This window comes from Gopherus evgoodei, chromosome 4 (assembly GCF_007399415.2).
Source record: "Gopherus evgoodei ecotype Sinaloan lineage chromosome 4, rGopEvg1_v1.p, whole genome shotgun sequence".
Classification (NCBI taxonomy): Eukaryota; Metazoa; Chordata; order Testudines; family Testudinidae; genus Gopherus; species Gopherus evgoodei.
Genome location: NC_044325.1, coordinates 100,483,606 through 100,507,347, shown reverse-complemented (window position 1 = coordinate 100,507,347; position 23,742 = coordinate 100,483,606). Strand labels below are relative to the sequence as shown.

General features: G+C 40.3%; 1 protein-coding gene across 1 annotated transcript in view; it reads left to right on the top strand.

The window, feature by feature from the left end:
* The window catches only part of MICAL2 (microtubule associated monooxygenase, calponin and LIM domain containing 2), a 112,206-nt gene that overhangs the window by 47,646 nt on the left and 40,818 nt on the right, over positions 1 to 23,742 (top strand). The window contains 5 exon segments of the mRNA XM_030560346.1: positions 10,485 to 10,692; positions 15,355 to 15,471; positions 17,434 to 17,535; positions 19,766 to 19,921; positions 20,984 to 21,084. Of these exon segments, the coding sequence (XP_030416206.1) occupies positions 10,485 to 10,692; positions 15,355 to 15,471; positions 17,434 to 17,535; positions 19,766 to 19,921; positions 20,984 to 21,084 (684 nt within the window).

Genomic DNA, 23,742 nt, shown 5'->3' with positions numbered 1-23,742 from the left:
CCTGTTGACACTAGAAAACAATGGCACTAACAGTGCTGAGCAGCCAATCTGTACATTGTATCTAGAATCACAAAATTCAAGAAATAAATTTATTATATAGATATCAATGATCTTGAATGTTCAAGTGTGAGATTGCCTTGGAAAAGCTCAACTTCCCACTCTAGGGAGTGACCTTCAACACTGCTAGTTAAGATGGGAGTTAATGATGATACTGAAGAGCAAAATACATCCTTGATCAGAGTCATTTTTGTTGTTGTTCTTTTGAAATATGGGAGAGGTGGATTGGAAGGGAAATGACCTCAGGAACCTAGAGTTATTACTTATGAAGTATTACCTCCCACATATAACTATAACTGCCACTTGTTATACAGTTGCTGTGCTTATGATTAGACTTGATGAGAGGAAATGGTCTGCTCCTTAACAAACCTGCATTCCATTTCAAAAGGTGATTGTTTGTTTGTTACTGCGTGAGCTCAGGCATCATAAGTTAGCTTCTAAAGAATCATATCTCTTGGAATTTGCCTTTAATAGAATAACCAATGTTTAATTAAAACTGCAAATTAAACTATTTTGTGAAATATCCTGAGAAAGTGACTCGACTTGACTTAAAAACATACCATGTGTGGGTTTTTTTTTAAACTGTATAAACTTCTTGTTTTAAATATATACTTTATCTGCTAATACTGAGTGGAGTTGCTGCATCTGCTGTGCTCTGTGTAAAGTGTTAGCCCAGGGAGCTTCATTTTAACCTTCTCTTCAGCATGCATCAGCAGTATATAGTTACTAGATTTATTTAAAATATCTAAAACAAGAATACTGTTTCTGTTCTTGGAAATGTTGATTGTACAGTATGTTCCTAGCTATACTGATACAATTAAAAGACTTATGGCATTATTTTCATTACAAGACTCTAAGGACACCCAGATAAGCAAGCATTGGTACAGTGTAATATGCAGTCTCTGCAAACAGATTATTATGGCTGTGTACAATAGTAATATTCTTACTGTATATTACCAAGTCCTCCTCCTCCCATCCTTGAAAAAAACTGTCTGTTGACCAGTTTGCCAGAGGTGCCTTTGACCCCATATTCCCCCACCCCCACCACTTTCATTTAAGGAGGCAGTGTGACTTCCATTCCTCAAGCCAGAACTGACTTCCTTCAGGACCTATTAACCTTGTCTGTAATCACACAGTAACCTTTCTGATGTAACTAGTCCTGTTGACTTTAATGAGGTTGACATAATCCACATTTGATGCTCCTGTCTGGATCTGAAGTGTGGTCAAGTGGTTAGGGCACCCGCATTAGGACTTAGGAGACTTGGGTTCAAGTCCATACTCTGCCATGTAATTCCTCTGTGATCTTGAGTAAGTATTTTAGCTTCTCTGTGCCTCAGTTCCCCATCTGTGTGTGTAGGTATTTGGGCAGGCTGGGGTCAGTGAGAGACTACAGCACTTGTATCTCCCAGGGATGTTGGGAGGATCAATACTCAAAAATTGTGAGATGCTCAGATACTGTGGTACTATAGATAAATAGACAGACAAACAGGTTACACTTGAAATGGGTGAGGCACTCTCTCTTCCCTAGGGGTTTAGCTTTCTACCTTTTCAGCCATTTTTGGCTCACAAGTGTGACAACGAAGAATTTAAAGTTTTTAGAGACACTTGTGTATATTCTGTGTGATGTCTATCAATTGCCAATATACAATAATTTTTTTTGTAAGCTAAAAGCTCTTAAAGCTCTTTGGAAGCTGACAGAATTTAAATATGACAAAATGCTAATGAGAGAGCTGTATTATACTAAAAAGCTAAAATCCAGAGTAAATTAAATAGCTTGGCATGGTTCAGTTCTCCAATTTTAAAAATGAAGATACTCAGTGTATCTCAAAATCCCTATAAATTGAATGTTTCAGTGTGTAACCAGAAACACACATTTCTTGTATAATGGAGCATAAATTCTGGATCTCTTGCATATGATGTGGTGATGTTTTTTTTTAATTTTGAGTTGTATGACAAACCCTTGTATGTGAGCCTAATGCCAATATATAAATCTGAGAGACATAAATATAGGGATATTTGGAATTACTTTTCATTTTTTAAAAAAGTGTCTGCATTTTTCCAACTAGAACAACAATGCCCTGATTTAGAATCTCTGTCCACTCAGAAAATCCTGATTAAAAAAGGGCCAACTGATTCAATGCATTAATGCACGTGTTTCACCTCTGACCATGTGTGCCAAAAAAAAAGACACAATAAAGATAAGGGCTCTTTGTTAAGAAATTATTTTTGCATACGCACTCTATAGATTCTTGTATGGATTCCACTGGCAAGTAGCTGGAAAGTTCAGCTGTGGATACAACAGCTGAAGGATTTGCAAATTTGTTGCAACACAGCAGCTGAAGGAATGCCAAATTTGGAATTAGGCCAAATTTGTAAACTTTAAATCCTTGGCACATGTCTTTTTAAATGCCAATATGAGAGTTTCTGTATCTTTGTCGTCTATCTCCAAGAACTTGGAAGTCAGAAATTAGCAAAGTTGGCTGGTTCATTAGCCTTTTATCCTTGGAGATGTATATTCAAATGCTGCTCCGGTCATAAGCAAAAGTCTGTTTTGGTGACAACACGCTACTCTCCTGTGGTCAGTTGCCCACGTGACAACACAGCACACAACTTCACATAATTGGAAGTCTGTAAAAAATGATTCAAATCTGAGTGTCTTTTGCCACATATAGTGATTAGAGATTCATAAACTTACATACTTACCTCTTCTGTCGTTAAACTTCACCAGCATCTTATTTCTGTACTCCTTGATTTTAAAAATGCACATCCAACAAGTTGTAAGTAAGTTTACAAACATTTGAGACAATATGAAGTGCAATAATGTATGGAATGACTCTCAGTGTGTCAATTTAAGCACACACAACTCTTTTCATAAGATTGGATCATGTCTCGTTAAAGAGACACAGTTAACTGAAAATTCACATTTCTTTTTTCTCTGAGATTTGTTTTTTAATCTATTGTGGTTATAAGGAACACGCATGACACTTATTCCTGTAACAGGAAATAAACAACTTTCTTTTCCTTTATGTACAGTCAGTTTCACTGGAATCTTTATATAGTCATTGGTCAGCTTCCTCCCATGTCTGTATGGGTCAGCAACATTAGAGAGGGAAGGGGGGAGAGGGAACATATTTCAAGAGAACATCTATAAACCCACAAAAATTGTCAGGGGCATTTGGAGGCAGATCTAGTATCTGAAACATCTGTTAATCTTTACTAGATTTCAGGTTGGCAGTGATTCTTTTTAATATTAACCTTCCACAACATGGCATCATGCCCTTCCTAAACTTACTGCCACCTCCATCAAGCAAAAGCCTAAAGGCTTGTCTACACTTACAGAGCTGCAGCCACAATAGCACTTAGTGGAGACGCTATCTGCACCGAGGCAGAGCTTCTCCTGTCAGTGTAGGTACTCCCCCATCCCCGAGAGGCAGTAGCCATGTTGATGGGAGAAACCCTCCCGTCTACATAGCACTGTCTATACTGGGAGTTCGGCTGATATAACTGCATCGCTCAGACATGTGGCTTTTCCACACCTCTGAGCGACATAGTTATACTGGCAAGTTTTTGTAGGGTAGACCTGGGCTCAGTGTCTTATTTTGTCACCTTTTAATGGGACTTCTTATGTAGCAAGGTACTCTCACCTAAGAGTGGTTGTAAGGCCCTACCAGGATAGAGCACCATGCTCAGTGAGAGAGTGAATTACAGAGTCAAGGGCTGTCCACAAAGATGCTCTGCCTTCCGTTACTCTGGTGTGTATCCCTAGGGACTCTTGATGACCGCTCCTCAACTGACATCTGCTGACATGGTGGTTCACGGGGAGCCAAGTCTCCCTCATGTGTAGGCCCTGATCTAGCAGAACACTTAAGCACATATGTAGTTCCATTAAATCCAATAGGGCTATGCATGTTAAATGATTGTTAGACTGGGGCCATAGGCTAGCCAGGGCTCGAATCATAATATTGTATATTATTATTACATATTGCTAGTTCTTGTCACACTTATTATCTTGTTTTTTGCTCAGGAACGTTTTGAGTGTGGGTATCTTATTTTGACTGAAATTGCATGTAAGATTCTAGCTCTTTGAAAATTGGATATTACCATTTTCTGTCACATTATACAATTTAATCTATATTGGTTATTCTAGTCTGTTGAATCAGGGGCACGTTTCCCATCTGACTGCACTTTTACATCCTATGACTGACAATGAGCTTATGTGCTAAAATTGAAACTGGCAAATAACGCAGCCAGAAATTGTCATGAATCTCCTTCAGAGCACCCATATACTTGCCAGAAATGCTTCAATTTTTACTTATAGAGATAAAATAAGGAGAATGGTGCTGAGGAGAATTTCCCATCAGAGCTTCTGTTAGCTGTCTGCTTTAGATGGTCATGCAGCTGTTTTTCCTTAAAACTGTTCCAGGGAACGGATCATTGCTGATACAGAAAATTTATTATTGTTTTATTATATGTTATGGTTATCACTCATGGCCTCGTGTTTAGTTATATTGCATGTAAAGATTGGCCCAGTTTCATGCTGGTTATGATTCTATTGCAGACAGTGGAGTTACGCCAATGATTGATCTGGCCCACTGTGTAGTCTCTAATAGTGTCCTTAACTGCAGTTTGAAGAAGAGAGTTAGTTCTGTGTGTGTTTGGCGTGTGGGAGTGGGGAGTAGCGAAGGCGAAGCACTAGGGATTCCGTTATTTCCTGCATACCATGAAGGTATCCACCAGGCATCCACTTCTCATCTCAGTGAGGTTGGAAGGGCATCGTTATGGGCCAAGAGCAGTGCCAATGGATCCATCAACTAAGATAAATCTCCCTTAGGGAGAAGGGTGCAATAGCATGCATATGTGATCAGGGCACGCTACAGGCACCAACTTAGCAAGCAGATGCTTGGGGCGGCCACTCCGGAGAGGAGTGGCACATCCAGCTATTCGGTGGCATTTCAGCAAAGTGTCCCTCACTCCCGGTTGGAGCGAAGGACCTCCCGCTGAATTGCCACAGATCGGGATTACAGCTTTTCTGTTGTTGTTGTGCTTTTGTTTTTTGTTTTTGGCTGCTTGGGGCGGCAAAACCCCTGGAGCCAGCCCTGTATGTGATAGTCTTCATATGAGACAGACGTGACTTTTAGCTGGTGTGGGGTGCATGAGGCTAATGCTCCACCTCCTTAATGGCACAATCATTCCTGTAGGCAAAACTTTGTTTTCAGAATCAGAGTTTGATGAAGGAGATTACTTCATTTCTGAAGACAACCTTTTCTGGAGTCCTTTTGAGCACGTACGTGTTTGGAAATATTGTTTTTTGTGGCTGGGTTTAGGGTTGTGTCTTGGAGGCAGGAATCCCTCTTCTGGGTTGAGTTCCTCTCATTTAACTTGTCACAAATGGGTGATGCACTGATGTTCTCTCAGCTCTTACTCCTCTTTATGTATAAATGGAAATGTCCTGACCCACAAATAGGATCCCTGGGTGGATTCTTGTTCCTGGGTGGAGCACCCCCACACAAGCCAAGGTCTGCCATGATTGATCTGATTGCTGGATCAGGGCCTGAAACCTACCACTCCTTCCCCTGCCAAAAAGTTGATGTATCTTTCATTTCCATTGTGGTGTGGTGTTTGTTTTTTTTTTTCCCCCAGCATTGGAACCTTTCTAATTTTCAGTTTTAATGTTGCAGAACAGTATTTTTTTTGCTGTATTTAAAATATGTTTATATATTCCAGTAGTCTTTTGTATAGGGCCTGGATCTCTTAGGTAAGAGAATGGCATTGCGCTTAAAATATAATAATAAGAAAATTATTATTCTTAACATGCTGAGTTAGACTTTTTGTTTATTTTTAAATATGGAGAGAGAATTTTTTTTTTACCCTATTTTCAAGGAGTAGATTCCTTGAGTTCAGGAGTGTAAAGAGTGGTTGTTCTATATTTGCAAGGTAAATGAGTAATTCTGTTGTTCCTGTAATTAAAGTGAGCAAACAGGATTTTTGTCACCAGATCAGATAGTTTTCTCCTTTTAACTTGCTGATAATTATAGTGTCCTTTTTGTGTTTGATCTCTGATACTTTAAAACCTAACCCCATCACCCCCCAGACTGATGGAATTATTCACCTGCAGATCTACAGTACATTAAGCCACGTTAGGCTTTTCTAGGGTAGGGTACAAGTGTTGTGGGTTCCTGGTGTGCCTCCTTCATGGCAGTTACTTGAGCCCAGTCCTGTTGCCATCTGTCCTCTCCCCAATTCCTGCTCCCCGCAGGAGGAATCTGCTCAGATTGTTGAAAATCCATATCCAGAAAGGAGAGGCACAAAATAATTCTGTCTTTGCAGCGTTAACTTGTGCTTTTATTTGGCTCAGTAAACTGATGCCAGTTATATCCTACCAATGGTACAGAAACATGCAAAGGGTTTATCTAGGTGCTACATTTCTCAAATGCCTGATCTGCAAGAACTCAATAGTTTAACTATCTTTGAGAGAGGCCCATTTTTAAGGTAATTTAGTACTATGGCTTCACTAAACTACAGAAACACAGGGGATATTGGGAAACGAAGCTTTCATATATGTATATAAATTAATTTCAGTTCAAAACCATTATTGACACCAGTACCCACTGCTTTCTCCAACTTTAAACAGCAATAGAGCTGAGCATGTTATTGTCTGGGGTAAGATTTGTATGGAAGCAGATTTATATTTCAGAAACAATGTCCTCAATGTCAGCTCTCTACTGGTACCGTAAAAACACCGTATTTGCTCCATTAATATCTGAAGCATCTATGATTTATAAGATGTGCATGATTTTATTAATATTGTTTAAAATATAAAATAACTGTTACAGAGAATAGTTAAATTTTATGAGAAGAAAAAAATGACCTGATGACAAATTTAAGACCATACTGCAGTTTAAAGTGACCTGTTTATGAAAGAGTGCTTCAGCAAGATGTATATAACTAGGAATGTTAAAATTACTTTAAAAAGTAAATCAATTGAGTAAATCCACTTCTTATTGATGATTTTGTGTCATGAATATGAGATCTCTCAATGAAAGGCCTGCTGTACTGATAACCAGAATGGTGTCATTCGTGTTCAGGACAAGAATGGCAAGACACATAATTGAGAGTAATTGGAGGGGCATTGCTGGCATATGATTGACGTTTTGGAGCATGAGCTTTCGTGGGTGAATAGCCACTTCCTCAGATGCATGTAGTGGAAATTTCCAGGGGCAGGTATATATATATGCTAGCAAGCAAGCTAGAGATAACGAGGTCAGTTCAATCAGGGAGGATGAGGCTCTGTTCTAGCAGTTGAGGTGTGTGCTGCATATGCCAGCAATGCCCCTCTGCTATGTACATCGGCCAAACTGGACAGTCTCTATGGAAAAGAAAAAATGGACACAAATCAGACATTAGGAATGGCAGTATACAAAAACCTGTAGGAGAGCACTTCAACCTCCCTGGCCACACTATAGCAGACCTTAAGGTGGCCATCCTGCAGCAAAAAAACTTCAGGACCAGACTTCAAAGAGAAACTGCTGAGCTTCAGTTCATCTGCAAATTTGTTACCATCAGCTCAGGATTAAACAAAGACTGTGAATGGCTTGCCAACTACAGAACCAGTTTCTCCTCTCTTGGTTTTCACACCTCAACTGCTAGAACAGGGCCTCATCCTCCCTGATTGAACTGACCTTGTTATCTCTAGCTTGCTTGCTAGCATATATATACCTGCCCCTGGAAATTTCCACTACATGCATCTGAGGAAATGGATATTCACCCACGAAAGCTCATGCTCCAAAACATCTGTTAGTCTATAAGGTGCCACAGGATTCTTTGCTGCTTCAATTATTGTGGTTTCCCTCACTGATAGAGGGCCTTTGAAGAGCAAAATGATTCTGGATCATAAAAGTAAAGGGAGTGTTTCCCATTGGCTTGAATGGGAGCAGAACAAAGCCTTTCAGCCATAAGTAGCATCTATGTGCTAAGACTCCTTTGATTTCCACAATGCTAGTCATTACAACTCAGAGGTCAGTTTCGCCAGACTTGTTTGTAGGCAGTAGTTACTCACCATGGAAGAAATGGCTTCACCTGACCGTGTGAAAGCAGCGATAAATTCATAACATTCTGAATATGACCAATAATGAGCAAAAAGTCTGGTTTATTAGCAGAAAAAATATAGAGCTAAGGGTTTCACAGGTCTTGCTAGAATGTTTGCAGTACTGTTTTGGTTTTTGCATATAAACAGTGTGTGTTTTCCATGTGTTGTCTCTTTCACTACTTAATTAAGGTAGAAGCCTCAACACTGTAAAAAATTATCTTTGCAATAGATTCTTGCTGTTCTTGGCTCCAGAAGTTTCCAAAATGGATAATACATTGTCAGGAGGAGTGAGCTATACATCACTGGAAAAGCTCTCCTGATAAACCAAAGAGCAAATGACTCTAAGACATGCAAATATCTGTGTTTATAGATGGTAACCATGGATGGTGGCAAAAATACAATTACTTTTCACAGTGCCCCCATGCAAATTGGAAGATATCTTGTCGGGAGGAAGGGGAGGAGGAGGAGAAATTCTCATTCTCTCTCTCAAATTTGAATACATTCATTCCTACAGCACCATGAAGAAATGTCAGTGTGGGGTTTTATTAGTTGGCAACAGCGACTATGACTAAATCTCAAAAGACTACTTTAAAAAAAATGCATGTATTTATATATAATATTTCTTGTCCGCCAGAAAAATTCTGATCAATCCATGTATGGTCTGTATTTGCAAAGTGCTGCTAGCTGCTTGCTCAACATTACTGGAAAACTGCATAGCTGTAAATGCATTCACTTACTTGTCAGAACTCAGAGTTCCCATGTTAATCTCATAACAAGTATGTGCAGAGAGGAACTGACCCAGCCTCTGTCAGTAATCCCACTCTCTGATCCTGGCAACATCTGTGCTGGATTTTCTTCCTTTATATAATTAGATCCATTGATGTTTTCTTAGTATTTAGCATACAATGTGGTATGTTACTCTGAAAGTACAAGCTAAAAACGTATTTTAGGAGTAAGCAAGCTTGGGAAATGGCTGATGGAACTGATTTAGCTTTAATTATTAATACTTTAATATCTGTAGCATTTTTTTTTAAATCTACAGTACCTGTTCATTCTGTGGAAAATCCACTATTATTGAATTTTTAGAATATTTTACTTTTGAAAAAGATATAATTGTAGCTCTTCTCATCATTGGTTTACATTAAAGCCTGTGCCAAATAATTTTAATCTGAAACGTAAAACTGTAAAATAAATGGACAGACCAAAATAAATAAATAACTCTACTGTTATAAAAAAGAATTGTAATTAGAACCAGACTTTCTGTAAACACATTCAACTAGGTTTAAAGTCCTTGCTTTTGAAACTGTAATCGCTGTCTGGCTATGTGTGAGAGAACCAAAGGAGCATGTTTTGATTGTGAGATAATGCAGTTGTACTTATAGCATAGGACAACATCTACCTCATAGTCAGAACTGTCTGAATTAGGTCATGCACACCTTAGCGGTCAGCAGACTTCATTTTGTTACTTGAACTGTTTTGCTTCTCTAATAATTTGAAGTTATATATATCAAGAAGGGCTGTTTCTAATCAAACAATTTGTGGTAACCAAGTCAGAAAATGTAAGCATCTGCATGTGTAGTTTTCCAGAAATCACAGCTTTCTGGCTTGTAGAAACAAAGCTGCAGGCCAAAACATATATAGATGAGATTTGTGCTTAGGCACTTTGAAAATCCCACCCTTAGGTCCTAAATGTGGACATAAGAGCCTAATTTTAAAATCCCATTTTTGAATATGTTGGTCAGTCTTAAAACAAAGTAGAACAGGCCCAGTTCACAAGTACTGTAAATCAGGGTAGGTCTAATGACGTCACTGGAGCTATGTTGATTTACACCAGCTTACGATCTCATCCATGGAATTCAGAACACTGGCTGTGCTATAGAAGATTGCAATAGCATGTTGATGTGCTTTTTTTTTTTAATCTGCCTTGAAACCGTTTATTCTTCATTTCCAAGTCTTTCCTGTTGTTGTCTACTGCAAGTAATTTTGAAATAACTGTTATATCCTTAAAATTTATTTACATCTACTTAGAGCTGGATGAAATCATTCTGAATAATTTTTACTATATTTTTCCATCAGTTTTTCAATGGGTACTTATTTTGATATCTTCGTATGAGACATTTGCCAAATTCTATAAATAGTTGAACACCTTCCATTAAGTAAAATATTTGATGAATGTAACTGCTTCATTTTGTCAATAGTGTACTTGAATATTTATGGAGGTATATGATCAGCTCTTGATACAGTAGCATTACTTCAGTTGACAGTTTACACCCTTGAGATGACTTGGCAATTTTATATTGACTTCCATTTGCATGAACAAACTTCTTCTTTCCTCCCTCAGTGTTTGATTGTTGGAGGTGGTCCATGTGGTTTGCGGACTGCCATAGAACTTGCCTTTCTTGGAGCCAAGGTTGTAGTTGTGGAGAAGCGGGACACTTTCTCAAGAAACAATGTGCTGCATCTCTGGCCTTTTACAATCCATGACCTCCGGGGTTTGGGAGCGAAAAAATTTTATGGAAAATTCTGTGGAGGATCTATTGACCATATCAGTAAGTACCAGTGACTACATGCAAATGTACAATTTTGTTGAATGCTTGCTATGCAGAAGACTTACCTCAGAAATATTAATAGAGATCTTTTCTGGACTTGCTGTGTAGTGTTTCTTTACCAAGATAGTAATGATACATCCTGAATACACACACACAGAAAAATCCCAAAAGTCAAGCCCTTCTGATTTGCCAAAATTGCATAATCTTATTTGAACGATAACCTATGCTGCTCATCTTTAAGAGAAACCTCGTGTGGACGTTTTTTTAAATTGGTGTCCAGAACCAGTTTGACAGACTTCATTTTAAGCTGCCTTTAAAAGCGTACTCTAAAAATAAAAGGTTTTACAGTTGTATGAATGATACTGCTGCTTTATATCTAGTGCCTTAATTGTACCATGTGCCTTACAAAATACTGAAAAGGGGATGATGCCTACCCAAAAGGGATTTTAACTTAACTCGGACAAAAACAAACCTCTTGGACAGCATCTTGACTGTAGGAGTGTTTGCAGATATTATTGAGGAGGAGAACTTATAGAGAAAATGGTACCAAAAATAGTAAACCAAATATCTTAACAAAAACCATGGAAATGAGTTTTGATCATCTTGGGTGGGGGTGGGGAGATGCTATCTGCTTTTTCTTAAAAAGCAGATGGGATGGAGGAGAGTGACATCTGATTGTGTGGATATCTGTTTTTATTTGAATGTGTATTCATCACAATGTAACTAGATGTAATTTCGATGTATATTTGTTGACTGATATGAATTAGATAGTGGGTTGATAAACCAATGTCCTTATATATGAAGGTTGAAAGCCTGGCCCCAGAGAAGTCAATGGGAGTTTTGTCACCCACTTCTGTGGGACAGGATTTCATCTGTAATATCAAAATATAAGGATACAGGACATACTTTTACACTGGTAAGCGTCCTGAACAAGTAGGCAGACCTGGTGGCTGAACTTCGACTTTGTCCTCACCCGCAATATTTCACATTTGGGGACAATGTATACCTTCAAGTTAAGGCACTGCTATGAGTACCCGAATGGCTCCACAGTATGCCAACATTTTTATGGCTGACTTAGAACGTTTCCTGAGCTCTCATCCCCTAACGCTCCTACTCTACTTGCTCTACATTGATGACATCATCATCTGGACCCATGGAAAAGAAGCCCTTGAGGAATTCCATCATGATCCCAACAATTTCCATCCCATCATCAATCTTAGCCTGGATCAATCCACACAAGAGATACACTTCCTGGATGCTACAGTGCTAATAAATGATGGTCACATAAACGCTACCCTCTATTGGAAACTTACTGACTGCTATACTTACCTTCATGCCTCCAGCTTTCATCCAGATCACATGGCACGATCCACTGTCTACAGCCAAGCTCTAAGATACAAACAGATTTCCTCCAATCCCTCAGACAGAGACAAACACCTACAAGATCTCTGTCAAGCATTCTTAAAACTAAAGTACCCACCTGATGAAGTGAAGAAACAGATTGACAGAGCCAGAAGAATACCCAGAAGTCACCTATTACAGGACAGGCCCAACAAAGAAAGTAACAGAATGCCATTAGCTGTCATCTTCAGCCCCCAATTAAAACCTGTCCAACTCATCATCAAGGATCTACAACCTATCCTGAGAGAGGATCCCTCACTCTCACAGATCTTGGAAGACAGGCCAGTCGTCGCTTATAGACAGCCCCCCAACCTGAAGCAAATACTCACCAGCAACCACACACTACACAACAAAAACACTGACCCAGGAACCTATCCTTGCAACAAAGCCTGTTGCCAACTCTGTCCACATATCTATTCAAGGGACACTATCATAGGATCTAATCACAGCCACACCATCAGAGGCTCATTCACCTGCACATCTACCAATGTGATATATGCCATCATGTGCCAGCAATGCCCCTCTGTCATGTACGTTGGCCAAACCAGACAGTCTCTGCACAAAAGAATAAATAGACACAAATCAGACGTCAAGAATTAGAACATTTCAAAGACCAGTTGGAGAGCACTTCAGCCTTCCTGGTCACTCAGTTACAGACCTAAAAGTTGCAATTCTTCTACAAAACTTCAAAAACAGACTGCAACGAGAAACTTCAGAACTGGAATTAATTTGCAAACTGGACACCATTAAATTAGGCTTGAATAAAGACTGGGAGTGGATGGGTCATTACACAAAGTAAAAACAATTTCCCCATGCTAATTTTCCCCTTACTGTTACTCATACCTTCTTGTCAACTGTTTGAAATGGGCCATCCTGATTATCACTACAAAAGGTGTTTTTTTTTCCTCCTGCTAATAGCCCACCTCGTTAGAGTTGGTCTGGAAAAACCCATGGGGTGTGTGTGTGTGTGTGTGTGTGTGATATGTATATCTTCCTACTGTATTTTCCACTCCATGCATCTGATGAAATGGGGTTTAGCCCACGAAAGCTTGTGCCCAAATAAATTTGTTAGTCTCCGAGGTGCTCCTTGTTCTTTTTACAATAAATCTAAAAGTTTGTAGAAACCAAAATGTGCTTCCCAACTCTCTTATTATAGATGGGGCTGGCAGAACTACCTATTAATAAGAGTGCTTGACACTTCCCATTTTAAGACCCTGTTTTCAGTTGCTTATAACTTTACCAAATTTTAGCTCTTCAGGCTGCACTTTTCTATGGCATGTGTCTGTGTCAGGATTAATTTTATTTGGAAATTTTCAGACAAAATGGTTCAGCTGTTTCCTAGAATGAGGTTAGGGATAAAGACTCTGGTGACCTTTTCTATGAGAAGCGCTCTAGCGTCTCCATAGTTTGGAGCAGAGACTTGAAATTTGACAGGGAAGTGGCTATTGTGTCAGGGATGCAGGGCCGGCGCTACCATTTAGGCAGCCTAGGCAATCGCCTAGGGCGCCAGAATAAATGATGGGCGCCGTTTTGCCGGAAGGGGCAGCAGGCGGCTCCGGTGGAGCTGCCGCAGTGGTGCCTGCGGACGGTCGGCTGCTTGCAGGCACGACTGCGGCAGCTCCACTGGAGCCGCGGGACCAGCATGCGGAGCGGCGAAATTGCCGTCCGCCTAGGGCACTCAAACCCCTAGCGCCAGTCCTGCAGGGATGTTTGTTTTCCTCCTGAAAATCTGCCCAAATTTGGCTAAAGTATAAGCCTTTGAAAAATTGCAGTCAGGCATCCTCTGTAGGTATTTATTAGATCTGAGTCTCTCTCTCCTGCACTCTCAGTGCTTTTCTTGCTGGCATTCTAGCAGTGTGGAGGAGAAAACTATCTGAATCAACTGCAGAGGGGACAAGAGCCAAACTTGGAACAGCGCCAGGGGGAGCAAAAAATGGGAAAAGGAGCCTTTAGGGTGTAGAAATGGCTGAACTAAGAGACTAGGATGAGAACCTGAGGAATGGGGGCTGAGATTGGCTAGATGAGGAGAAGAATGAGACTGGTATGAGGAACCTGAGGTTGGGAAGAGATGGGACTAGAGTAGGACAAAGTTGGGGGGAAGGGGCAAAAGGGTCGAGCTTGGGGAATGGCCAGAAAATCTGTGCACACTAGAGCTTGGAATAGAGCACTGTCCCCTCCAGAGCTTGAAATGGAACTGAAGATTCCTCTGCTTTCCGCAAATATCTGTGAAATCCTGTGTTCGTGTCTCATCCCTTCTACTGCTAGTCCACACAGGGGATGACAACTTGCTGCTGTTATTTACTCTGTTAGCTCACTTGGCAGAGGATTGTGTGTTGGATCAAAACTATGTTAAAAGAACATGATTAAGGTTGAAGATCAAGCACTCAGTAAAATTAGGAAATACAAAGGTATTTAGTATTAAGGTTGCCTGTGCAATCTTAATTGAGCCACCTTGGGCATATGCATTATGCTACAGTCTTTAACTACATAACATACTATTTTTTTCCACAGGACCCCTTCATTCAGTGCACGGGTTGGACCTGTTATGTGATGAATCCGAGTTGTGTAGTAAAGGAGAGTATCTGTAGAACTGCTACTTCAGATGCACAAGTTGGAAGGCATGTAGTGAATGAGGCAGGGGATTGGAGGAAGAGAAGGGATGATCTCTTGGTTCAGGCAGTGAAATGCTGCCTTGGGAAGTACCCCTGCCCTTCCCTGCCACAGAGTGATTCTGGGCAAGTCACTTAAACTGAACTTTTCACAGGTGGTCGTAAATTGTGTGTATGTGCCTCATTTTCTGGGTGCCTGTCTTGAGACCCTGGGCCCCATTTTACAGATGGGGAACTGAGACAAAGAGATTAAGGTAAAAAAAAATCCACTAATTTTGGATACCCAATTTGACATGCTAAGAACCTAATTTTTTCAGAGTGCTTAGCATTGTTTTAATACTCAATAGCTTCAAAACACAGTTCCCACTGTCTTCAGTTGCGAGCGCTCAACACTTCTGCAAATCAGGTCTCGGGGTCTCACGTGAGGCACCCAGAAAATGAGGAGAACACAGTTAATGACCACCTGTGAAAAGTTAGGCTCAAGTGACTTGCCTAGTCTCTAGGGACTCCAGCAAAGAAACTGAAAACATGTTATGTATCTGTACAGTGCCTAGCACAATATGAGGGCTCCAGGTGCTACCACAATATTAATTTAATAAAGGAAATGCTGTTGCATGGCCTAAAATGACAAATGTGTTATCACTGTTCACAGGTATTCGACAACTTCAGCTTATCCTCTTCAAAGTTGCACTTATGCTGGGAATAGAAATCCACGTGAACGTAGAGTTTGTGAAAGTTCTGGAACCTCCTGAAGATCAAGAAAACCAAAGTACAACTGATTTGTGACTTCAAATAATAGAATTAAGAATCCAGTAACTTTGTCCTATTGAATTACTCTCATTGTATGAAATAACTGTTATCATTTGTGAAATAATTTCTAATCAAGCCAAGGTAGCACACTTCCTCTTAAACAAACTTGTGCCTTTCTTATGAAATGGTGTATAGAATCGCAAGCATAACTGTCATTGTATCAATACACTGATCCATTTAAAAAATATGCCCTGGCCAGAAAAGTAGAGGTTTCTCACTATGTCTGCTGCCATGTGCTTGAGGTTTTTTAGGGAGGTTAATATGGCCAGCTGCTGTATTCTTGGCATGAGAATTTTCGATAGATAAATATGAATTTTGAGGATGTCTTTAAGCCCTATGAGCGTATGTTGCTCTTTCTTCCATTGTATGCGACTCCCATTGACAGTTTGTACCCTATCAGAAGTTAGTCATTCTCATTGAATGGTATTTACTAGTATGTATAAATAAGGCTGCGAGTCTGTCATGGATGTCATGGATTCCATGACTTTCCAGGACTTATGTAGTGGCCGGTGCGGCTGGCCAGGGGGCCACCAGACCAGTTCAGGCAGCCCCTGGGCCAGCTGCACCAGCCACTGCTGGGGCAGTCTTGGGCCACTGCCTCCCCCACAGCAGCAGCAGGAGGAATTTTGAGTGTGGGACGGGGCTCAGGACTGGGGGTTGGAGCACTTGAGAGTGAGGGGGCTCTGGGTAGCACTTTCCTTGGGGGTGGGGGGCTCCCCAGAAAAGATGCGACATGACCCTCCCTCCCTCAGCTCCTAGCTCTGTGCACTGCCTCCACTGCAGGCACCACTTCCGCAGCTCCCATTTGGCCATAGTTCCCAGACAATGGGAGCTGCGGAGCTGGCTCTTGGGGTGGGGCAGTGTGCGGAGCTAGGAGCTGAGGAAAGGACATATCCCCACTCCCAGGGAGCCATAAGGAGCAGGGCAGGGAGTCTGCCAGCCCCGCCAAGTTCTGCCCCCTAGCACCAGTGGAGGACCCCCTAGCACTGCCATCCCCCTCACCCAGCACTGGGGGAGGGGGGTCCTTGGATGCCCCCTCCCCCGGCCCATGAGCACCTATGGCTCTTCTTCTGCCCTCCCGCCCCCCAAAGATTTCATAGGGTATACGTGTAGTACAAGTCATGGGCCATGAATTTTTGTTTACTGCCCATGACCTGTCCATGACTTTTACTAAAAATACCTGTGACTAAAACATAGCCTTAGTTTGCAACATGTGGTGCAAATTTTAATATAGAGTGAGCAAGGTTTCCATTTTATATCTTGGTAGCTAATACTACTTCTGTGTTTTTAACTGACTGTGAGTAGATGGACTGAGATAAAGGGATACTAGTTATGATTGTTCGTATTTGTATTCAGAATGTTTCTCATCATTGTAAGTACGGGTAATACAAACATTTTCAGATTCTGTTTTAGGTTAATGAAAGTGAGGCATCTTTCTCTAAAAGGTTGTAGCATTTTGGCTAGATTTTATTTTCCCCTTTCTTTGTGTTAGATTAATTGGAATCTGCTTAACAGTTTTTTAAAAATAAAACTACTAAGTTCCAATTCTGCAAACACTTACACATGAGTGAGTTGTCGCATTGAGTGCAAGCTGGAACTACCCATGTGAGTAAAATCACTTGTGTATGTATTCACAAGATTGGGCCCATAGTCAACATAATGTTTTATATGACCCGAATGAAGGCGTTCCTTTCTGCCGTCAGCTTGCAAGCTTAACTCTCATTAACATTCATAGGAGTTACATGCAGCTTTGACGTCAGTGGAAGTTGTATGCAGATGTCTGAAGGCAGAATATGGTTCAGTTTGAAAGGAAAATAGACTTTTTTTTTTTTTAAATCCTAGTTGCTTTCCTTCACATTCTAACAATGCTTCTTCTGTAACAGCACAATATCTGAAAAAGTTGTATTACTTGTTTCTTTAGAGATAGGTTGGCGGGCTGAATTTCTCCCAATGGATCACCCTCTGTCAGCCTTTGAATTTGATGTTGTTATTGGTGCAGATGGTCGCAGGAACACTTTAGAAGGTGAGTAAAAAGATATTCTTAAGCTCCTTAACTGTCTTAAAGTGCAGTGTAAAGGCTGAGCTATGGAGAACAGAAGGGAATGGGTTCTCTCCCTATCCCTCTCCCTCAATGCATAAGTGTTTGTGTATATGACAATGGAAATTCCTTTATGGCATGTCTCCCGCCTTTATTATAGTGTTTTCAGCTGTACCCCAACAAGTGAGACATTTACTTAATTACTGATTATTAGGGCCATCTCTGCCAGTTTGTAGGTATCATATTGTGATGGTCAGTACCATAAGTCCCTACTGCAAGGTTAACGAATAACATGCTGGTTTAATTTTATGATAATTGACAAAAATGTGTTGGGAACCGCACATTCTTCATGTCGTTGTCTCATAAGTCAGCTGAATATACTTGAAATAATGATCATATAGTGACTGCCAGGTATTTAATGAACACAGCAGAGGGGTTGTTCTTGGACGGTGATGATTTAATATCAGAAGCAGTCATTTCAGTAACAGATGTAAGAGATAATAAATAACTTGCAGGAAAGGAAGGTCCTGCTGCTATGTCTCTTATAGTCATCAAACAGAATTCCAACCCCCTGAGTTGCTTTTGTGAGTGAGACATTAGCTGAGCAGCTCTGGCGTCACATGAACAAACCTGTTACTTAATTATATGTTCTTCTGATAGCTTTAATTATACTCATGTTAGTTTCAACTCACCAAGTTCCTGATTTTCCCTTTTTATTAGTCCTAGGAGAAAAAACTGACATGTGGAGAAAACTATCTGCCAAACACAATACAGTGCTTATAGATTTCCTTCCCCCCTCCCCACTTTTAAAAAGAAAATTTTGGTCACGCTTCCTTGGTTGTCTTTGCAGAAAGTCTACAGGATTCACACATCAGCAAAACTAAATTAATGCCAGTGTAACCTGTTGGGGGTTGCAGACACTAACAAAAATCTTGGTGGCCCCTTTAAAGAAATAATCTGGCTAAGAGAAAGTATTTGATGACCACGATAATGTATCAGACTAAAGACCATTCATAAAATAGTGATAATTTGCACATTATACCTATCCCAAGCAAAGAGACACTAGAACAGAAACACACACACCTACAGACACAGCAAAGAGTCTTGTGGCACCTTTATAGACTAACAGACGTATTGGAGCATGAGCTTTCGTGGGTGAATACCCACTGCGTCGAACGCATGACCACCTACAGACAAATTACTACATATTGTGAATTTCTTCATTTTCCCTGATACTGACTGTGAAATACACTAGCTGAAAGTCATAATTTTTGCCATTGGTTTAAACTACTTCCTACTATCCTGATCGTGCAAACATGAGTCTGCTTAAGTTTATACACACACCCACACACACACACACACACACACACAGTTTTAATGGACTGCTCAAATGCATAAACATAAGCAGATGCATATTTGCTGGATCATGACCTACTATCTCACTCGCACACATTCTTTCTTTCTATCTTTCTCATAGTTGTAGGAGCCAAATATTTTTCATATTTTCTGTGTTCCTCCTTTTGATTGTTGACAACTTGATTTATTTATTTATTTTTTAAAACTAACCAAATAGTAAGTGCTACCAAAACTCTGGCTTTTTTGCTAAGTACTGTAGCTTTTACAAATTTTCTCCCTCATGGTTTTAAAATTTTCAAGTAATGAATACATGGGTTTGTTTTTGCTCCACACTTTTCTCTCTTTCTCCCACCCCAGAATAAAATATAAACAACCAAATGAAAATCCAACCTTCAGCTTGATGTTGTATATCTTAATTACAGTACCATGCATGTATCTCCAGGTCTTTTGGGGATGGGGATATGCTGACACCTTGAAATGAAATGCATGGGATTTTAGAAAAAAGGAGGAATCTACTAGCCATAAACTTGGGGCTGGATTGGTATTTCTTTGTGAAAGAGAGTGTTGCCTTGAAGGTTCCCCCATCTCAGAGCATGGTTTAAAAATTTTGGCTGGTTTTACACACCAGCCAGGGTTACAGGAACTTCTCTCTGGGTTGCCAGTCTTAATTGTCACTGAAGAGGTATTGTTGGAGGGATGTAACCCAACTTTGTTTAATAAGGTTGCAAAAGCTATGTAGTTATACAGTATTTCAGAGCGTTTGAAATTAGCAGCCTTAAACTTTTCAAGATATGTGGGTCAGCGTCAACAAATGAACCTCACTATTGCTGTAGTGTTAATTCTTTCCCTTGTTCTCCAGGTTTTAGAAGGAAGGAGTTTCGTGGAAAGCTGGCTATAGCTATCACGGCCAACTTTATCAACAGAAACACAACCGCAGAAGCCAAGGTAGAGGAAATTAGTGGTGTCGCTTTCATCTTCAATCAAAAATTCTTCCAGGACCTTAAAGAGGAAACGGGTAGGTCCTGATTCTCGTATTTTTTTCATGACCAAACAAAATATACGATAGGACAACTTGATATATAGAGGACCACCCACCTACCCCCCTCCAAAAATAGTTTATAATGTATTCAATAACATAACGCAATAAAATTCTGCTGATTTCAAAGTCTTAGGGAGGGAGGTGTTCATACAATGGAATTTTTTTTATCATGGGTGTTACCACATCCTAGATCTTTTGGTGTTTTCTTTTTTTTCAACTGGAAAAATATTTTTGATACAAACTATAACTTTTTGTGAGAACATTCTCAATACCTAAAGATTTCCCATGCTTTGATTTCTTTGTATTAGTTCACGTATTGTATGTTTTAAGTATCTCCATAAAATATGCACACTTGCTTTCTTGGAAGTGTCATTGTCTATTTGCTAAGAAAGTACTTTTTGAAGTGCATGTTAGTTTGCTGTCAATAGGTTTTTATATCAGTTTAAAATAAAATATAAATAGTTGATTTAAAACCATTCACTGTAAATTATATAAACTGTATCTTGGATTAAACCTTCATCCTTGAGTGTGTGGGGAAAAAAGGGCCCAGAATAGAGCAACATCCACTAGAAGTATACTAAGGGTATATACTTCCATTCCCTGGTTTCGGGGATTCCCACATTGCAGTCTGTATTTTAAATTAACGTTTTGGGCACCATGCGCTTGATCCTAGTCCAATTTAAACCAATGAGCATTTTATTGGAGCCATAGCTAGGCCTATGGCAACCTACACATTTTGTGTCAAATATGGATCATTTTTTCTCTTTCTTAGAAGATTATTTAGAATGCAAATAATAGCTACAAATATTTTACAGCTGGTCAAGGACTTTCTTGTATTCTGTGTTTTGGGGCCCCTTTGTTCTACACACTCTGCAATCTCAGTTGGCGACTCCACGTATTTATTTTTGGGAGGTGCCTGAACTAGACTGAAATCAAAGATATTTGTGGGGACTATATCTATTATTGATGGTAAATGGCTAAACTAATGAAAACATTCATTTAAGTTAGGTTTTCTTCACAAATGTCTTGTCTTTTCAGGAATTGACTTGGAGAATATTGTTTACTACAAAGATAGCACTCACTATTTTGTAATGACAGCAAAAAAGCAGAGTCTTCTGGACAAAGGAGTGATTATCAATGTATGTATAGATGCAGGGCAAAGCCCTCTGTTTTATTTGGTTAATTTTTTACAGTGAGAACACAAAACTCAGAGAGAACTGAAAATGGTACTGCTTAAATGTGTCAGTTCAGAAACTGGTTGTAATATGATCTTGAGTCACCCTGGAAGAGTCATTGGCTACGCAGGCATTGATATCACTGAAGACAATAAACCTCAGTGACTAAAAAATCCAATTAGGGAAAACTGTGTATGCTCAGCCAGCACACTGAGAGACCCTAGGATAGAGTACAACACTGAAATATTAAATTGTCCAAAATGGATGAAAGGCAACAGGAAAGTTGCTTCTAAACAAGTTGGCCTTTATAAACAAGTTTCAAAGTACCTAGTAATTCTTGGGTGTCCAAACTGAGATGGTTTAAAAGGCCTTAATTTTCAGAAACTGGGCTTTTGGAAAATCAGTCCCCTTCAAGATGTTTCCTGTTAAGCATCCAAAAATCACTTGTCATTTTGTAACCTTGCCGGAATAGTCATAACAGACTAGAATCTTCCTGGGAGGAAAGGAAGTACCTGTATGTGGGCTATCAGAATCTTGTTTGGCTTGTTGGTACTATTGATGAGAGACAGTTGCCACCCTTTTTCGAAACTGCTTCTCTGATCAGTCCTTGGTAATTATTTTCAGCTTAGAGTGTAGAAGAGAGTTCAGCGAGGCAGGGAGATTGGAGTATTCTCACCATTGTCACCACACTCCCACTTTGAGCAGCCTCCCCTTCATGACTTGCCACAGGCTGGGACTCTAGGACTTACCATCACACCAGTGGGCCACCCCAACCCTCCCAATCCTGAAAGATTTTCAGAACGGACAAGTCAATGGAACAAAATGACATCACAGTCTCCAGGACTGTGACCCAGATGACTCCTGCGATGTGAATCTAAGACTCCTCTTTCCTGTCTTTCATTTTGTCTAAAGAGTCCATGTTAGATTTGTCCTGGTGACTAACTTTGCAATGCTTTGCCATGACCACTTTTGAACTAAAAGCAATTTTTTGTGCAGCCTGACTTCAGGGTTGGGCTCCTTAGTTTTTGTTTAAATGCTTTCCATGGACTGCCCGGAGGACAACAGGGCAATCTAGCCAAACCCTTTTCCCTACCCAGGTGGGTAAAGCTGAGATACTGGAATGTCTAATTGGATCATGTGCCATGTGCTGTCACTGTGCCTTTCCAGCAACTGTACTGCAACCAAATGACACAAGCTGCATCCCCCAAACTTGAGCTAATCTTTTTTCTGTCCCTTATAGACAGGATCAGACTTCAACAATAAAACCTGATCTCCCCAACAAAAACATTTAGTATCATTTTAGAACTGACAAGTAGATTGTTCCCCATTGGAAATAATGCCAGAAATTGTCCCGGGTTTCAAATGTTTTAGGTTTTTTGTTTTTTAAATTTTGTGGGAGGTGTTAGACGTACAACAAGCAAAACCAAATTCTTGTCAACAAAGCCATACAAATTTCTGTTCCTTTCATATTGCCACAAAATTAGCACAGTATCGTCAAAGGAATTCTATTCTAAGAGCACTGTCCCATTGTCTGGCCTTGCAGGAAAAAAAACAGGAGGCAATGGATGTGGTTTGAGCAGGCTACAACTTGATTCACTTAAAATATCTGGGAGTACCTGGCAATAAATTGTGCAGTGCAGGATATAATTAAATTTCACCTCTTTGGGAGAGGTACTGTCAGTCCTCCCCCTTCCCAACCCGGTCCAAGCCAGCGCATTGCTGGGACCTTGCCTCCCTTCCCTCATATAAGAATTAAGGGGCCTGAAAAGGAAGAGCCAGACACTACGAGCCCTGAACCCTCCACTTAGCTTTCTTAAGTGCTGCTTTCCTCGAAATTCCCTTCCAATCCATTTTATCCAATAACTGTATCCTTTCCATACTGAGTATCTGCACTGGACATCTGCCACAAAGAGACACTATCTTGGCTGCCATACTGCTACCATAGCTGGGTTCCCAGATATTTGCTGATATTTTTATCTAACATTAGGGAAAGACTATGTTTCTTCCCCATTCAGATGGGTGTACCCCATTCTCCCTGAAGTTGGGCACCCAATAAAATATGTCCAGATGAAGCGGGTTTCTCTGGAACATCCCCTTCTCTGGTCACCTGGAAGGGCAATATCCCCCCTCCTCCACACCTAATCCACCCACTTCCTGTTCAAACTGCTCCAGCCAGGTAAACTTTCTCCTTCCTCCCTCTCTGCCATCAGTTGCAGAGGGGTCTTCTTATAGGGGCAACACTGCATGCAGCTGTTGTGAGGGCATTTGCACAGCATTCACCATTGCTTCTCTCATCTTAATCCTATTCCCAGGACTCTCTCACAATATGTACATGTTCAAACAAATCCTGTTGTGGAGCTGGAGCCACTTAACCAAGGTCATAGGCAACTGGCACATGCACACCATTTCTTCGATCCATTTGTGTCTCGTGCTAAACACAACCTGTCTAAAGATAACTGGTCTAATATCAGTTCTGCAGCACCATCCATCTAGAATGCGCCAGGTCAGGGGTCTCATCCATGATTAAGTTGGCAAGAAGCATGACCCATAAAGAAGGAGTCCCTGTGAAGTTGAGCAGTTTTCCTCAAACAAATTCTTTCTTTGCCCAATTTGTAGATATGT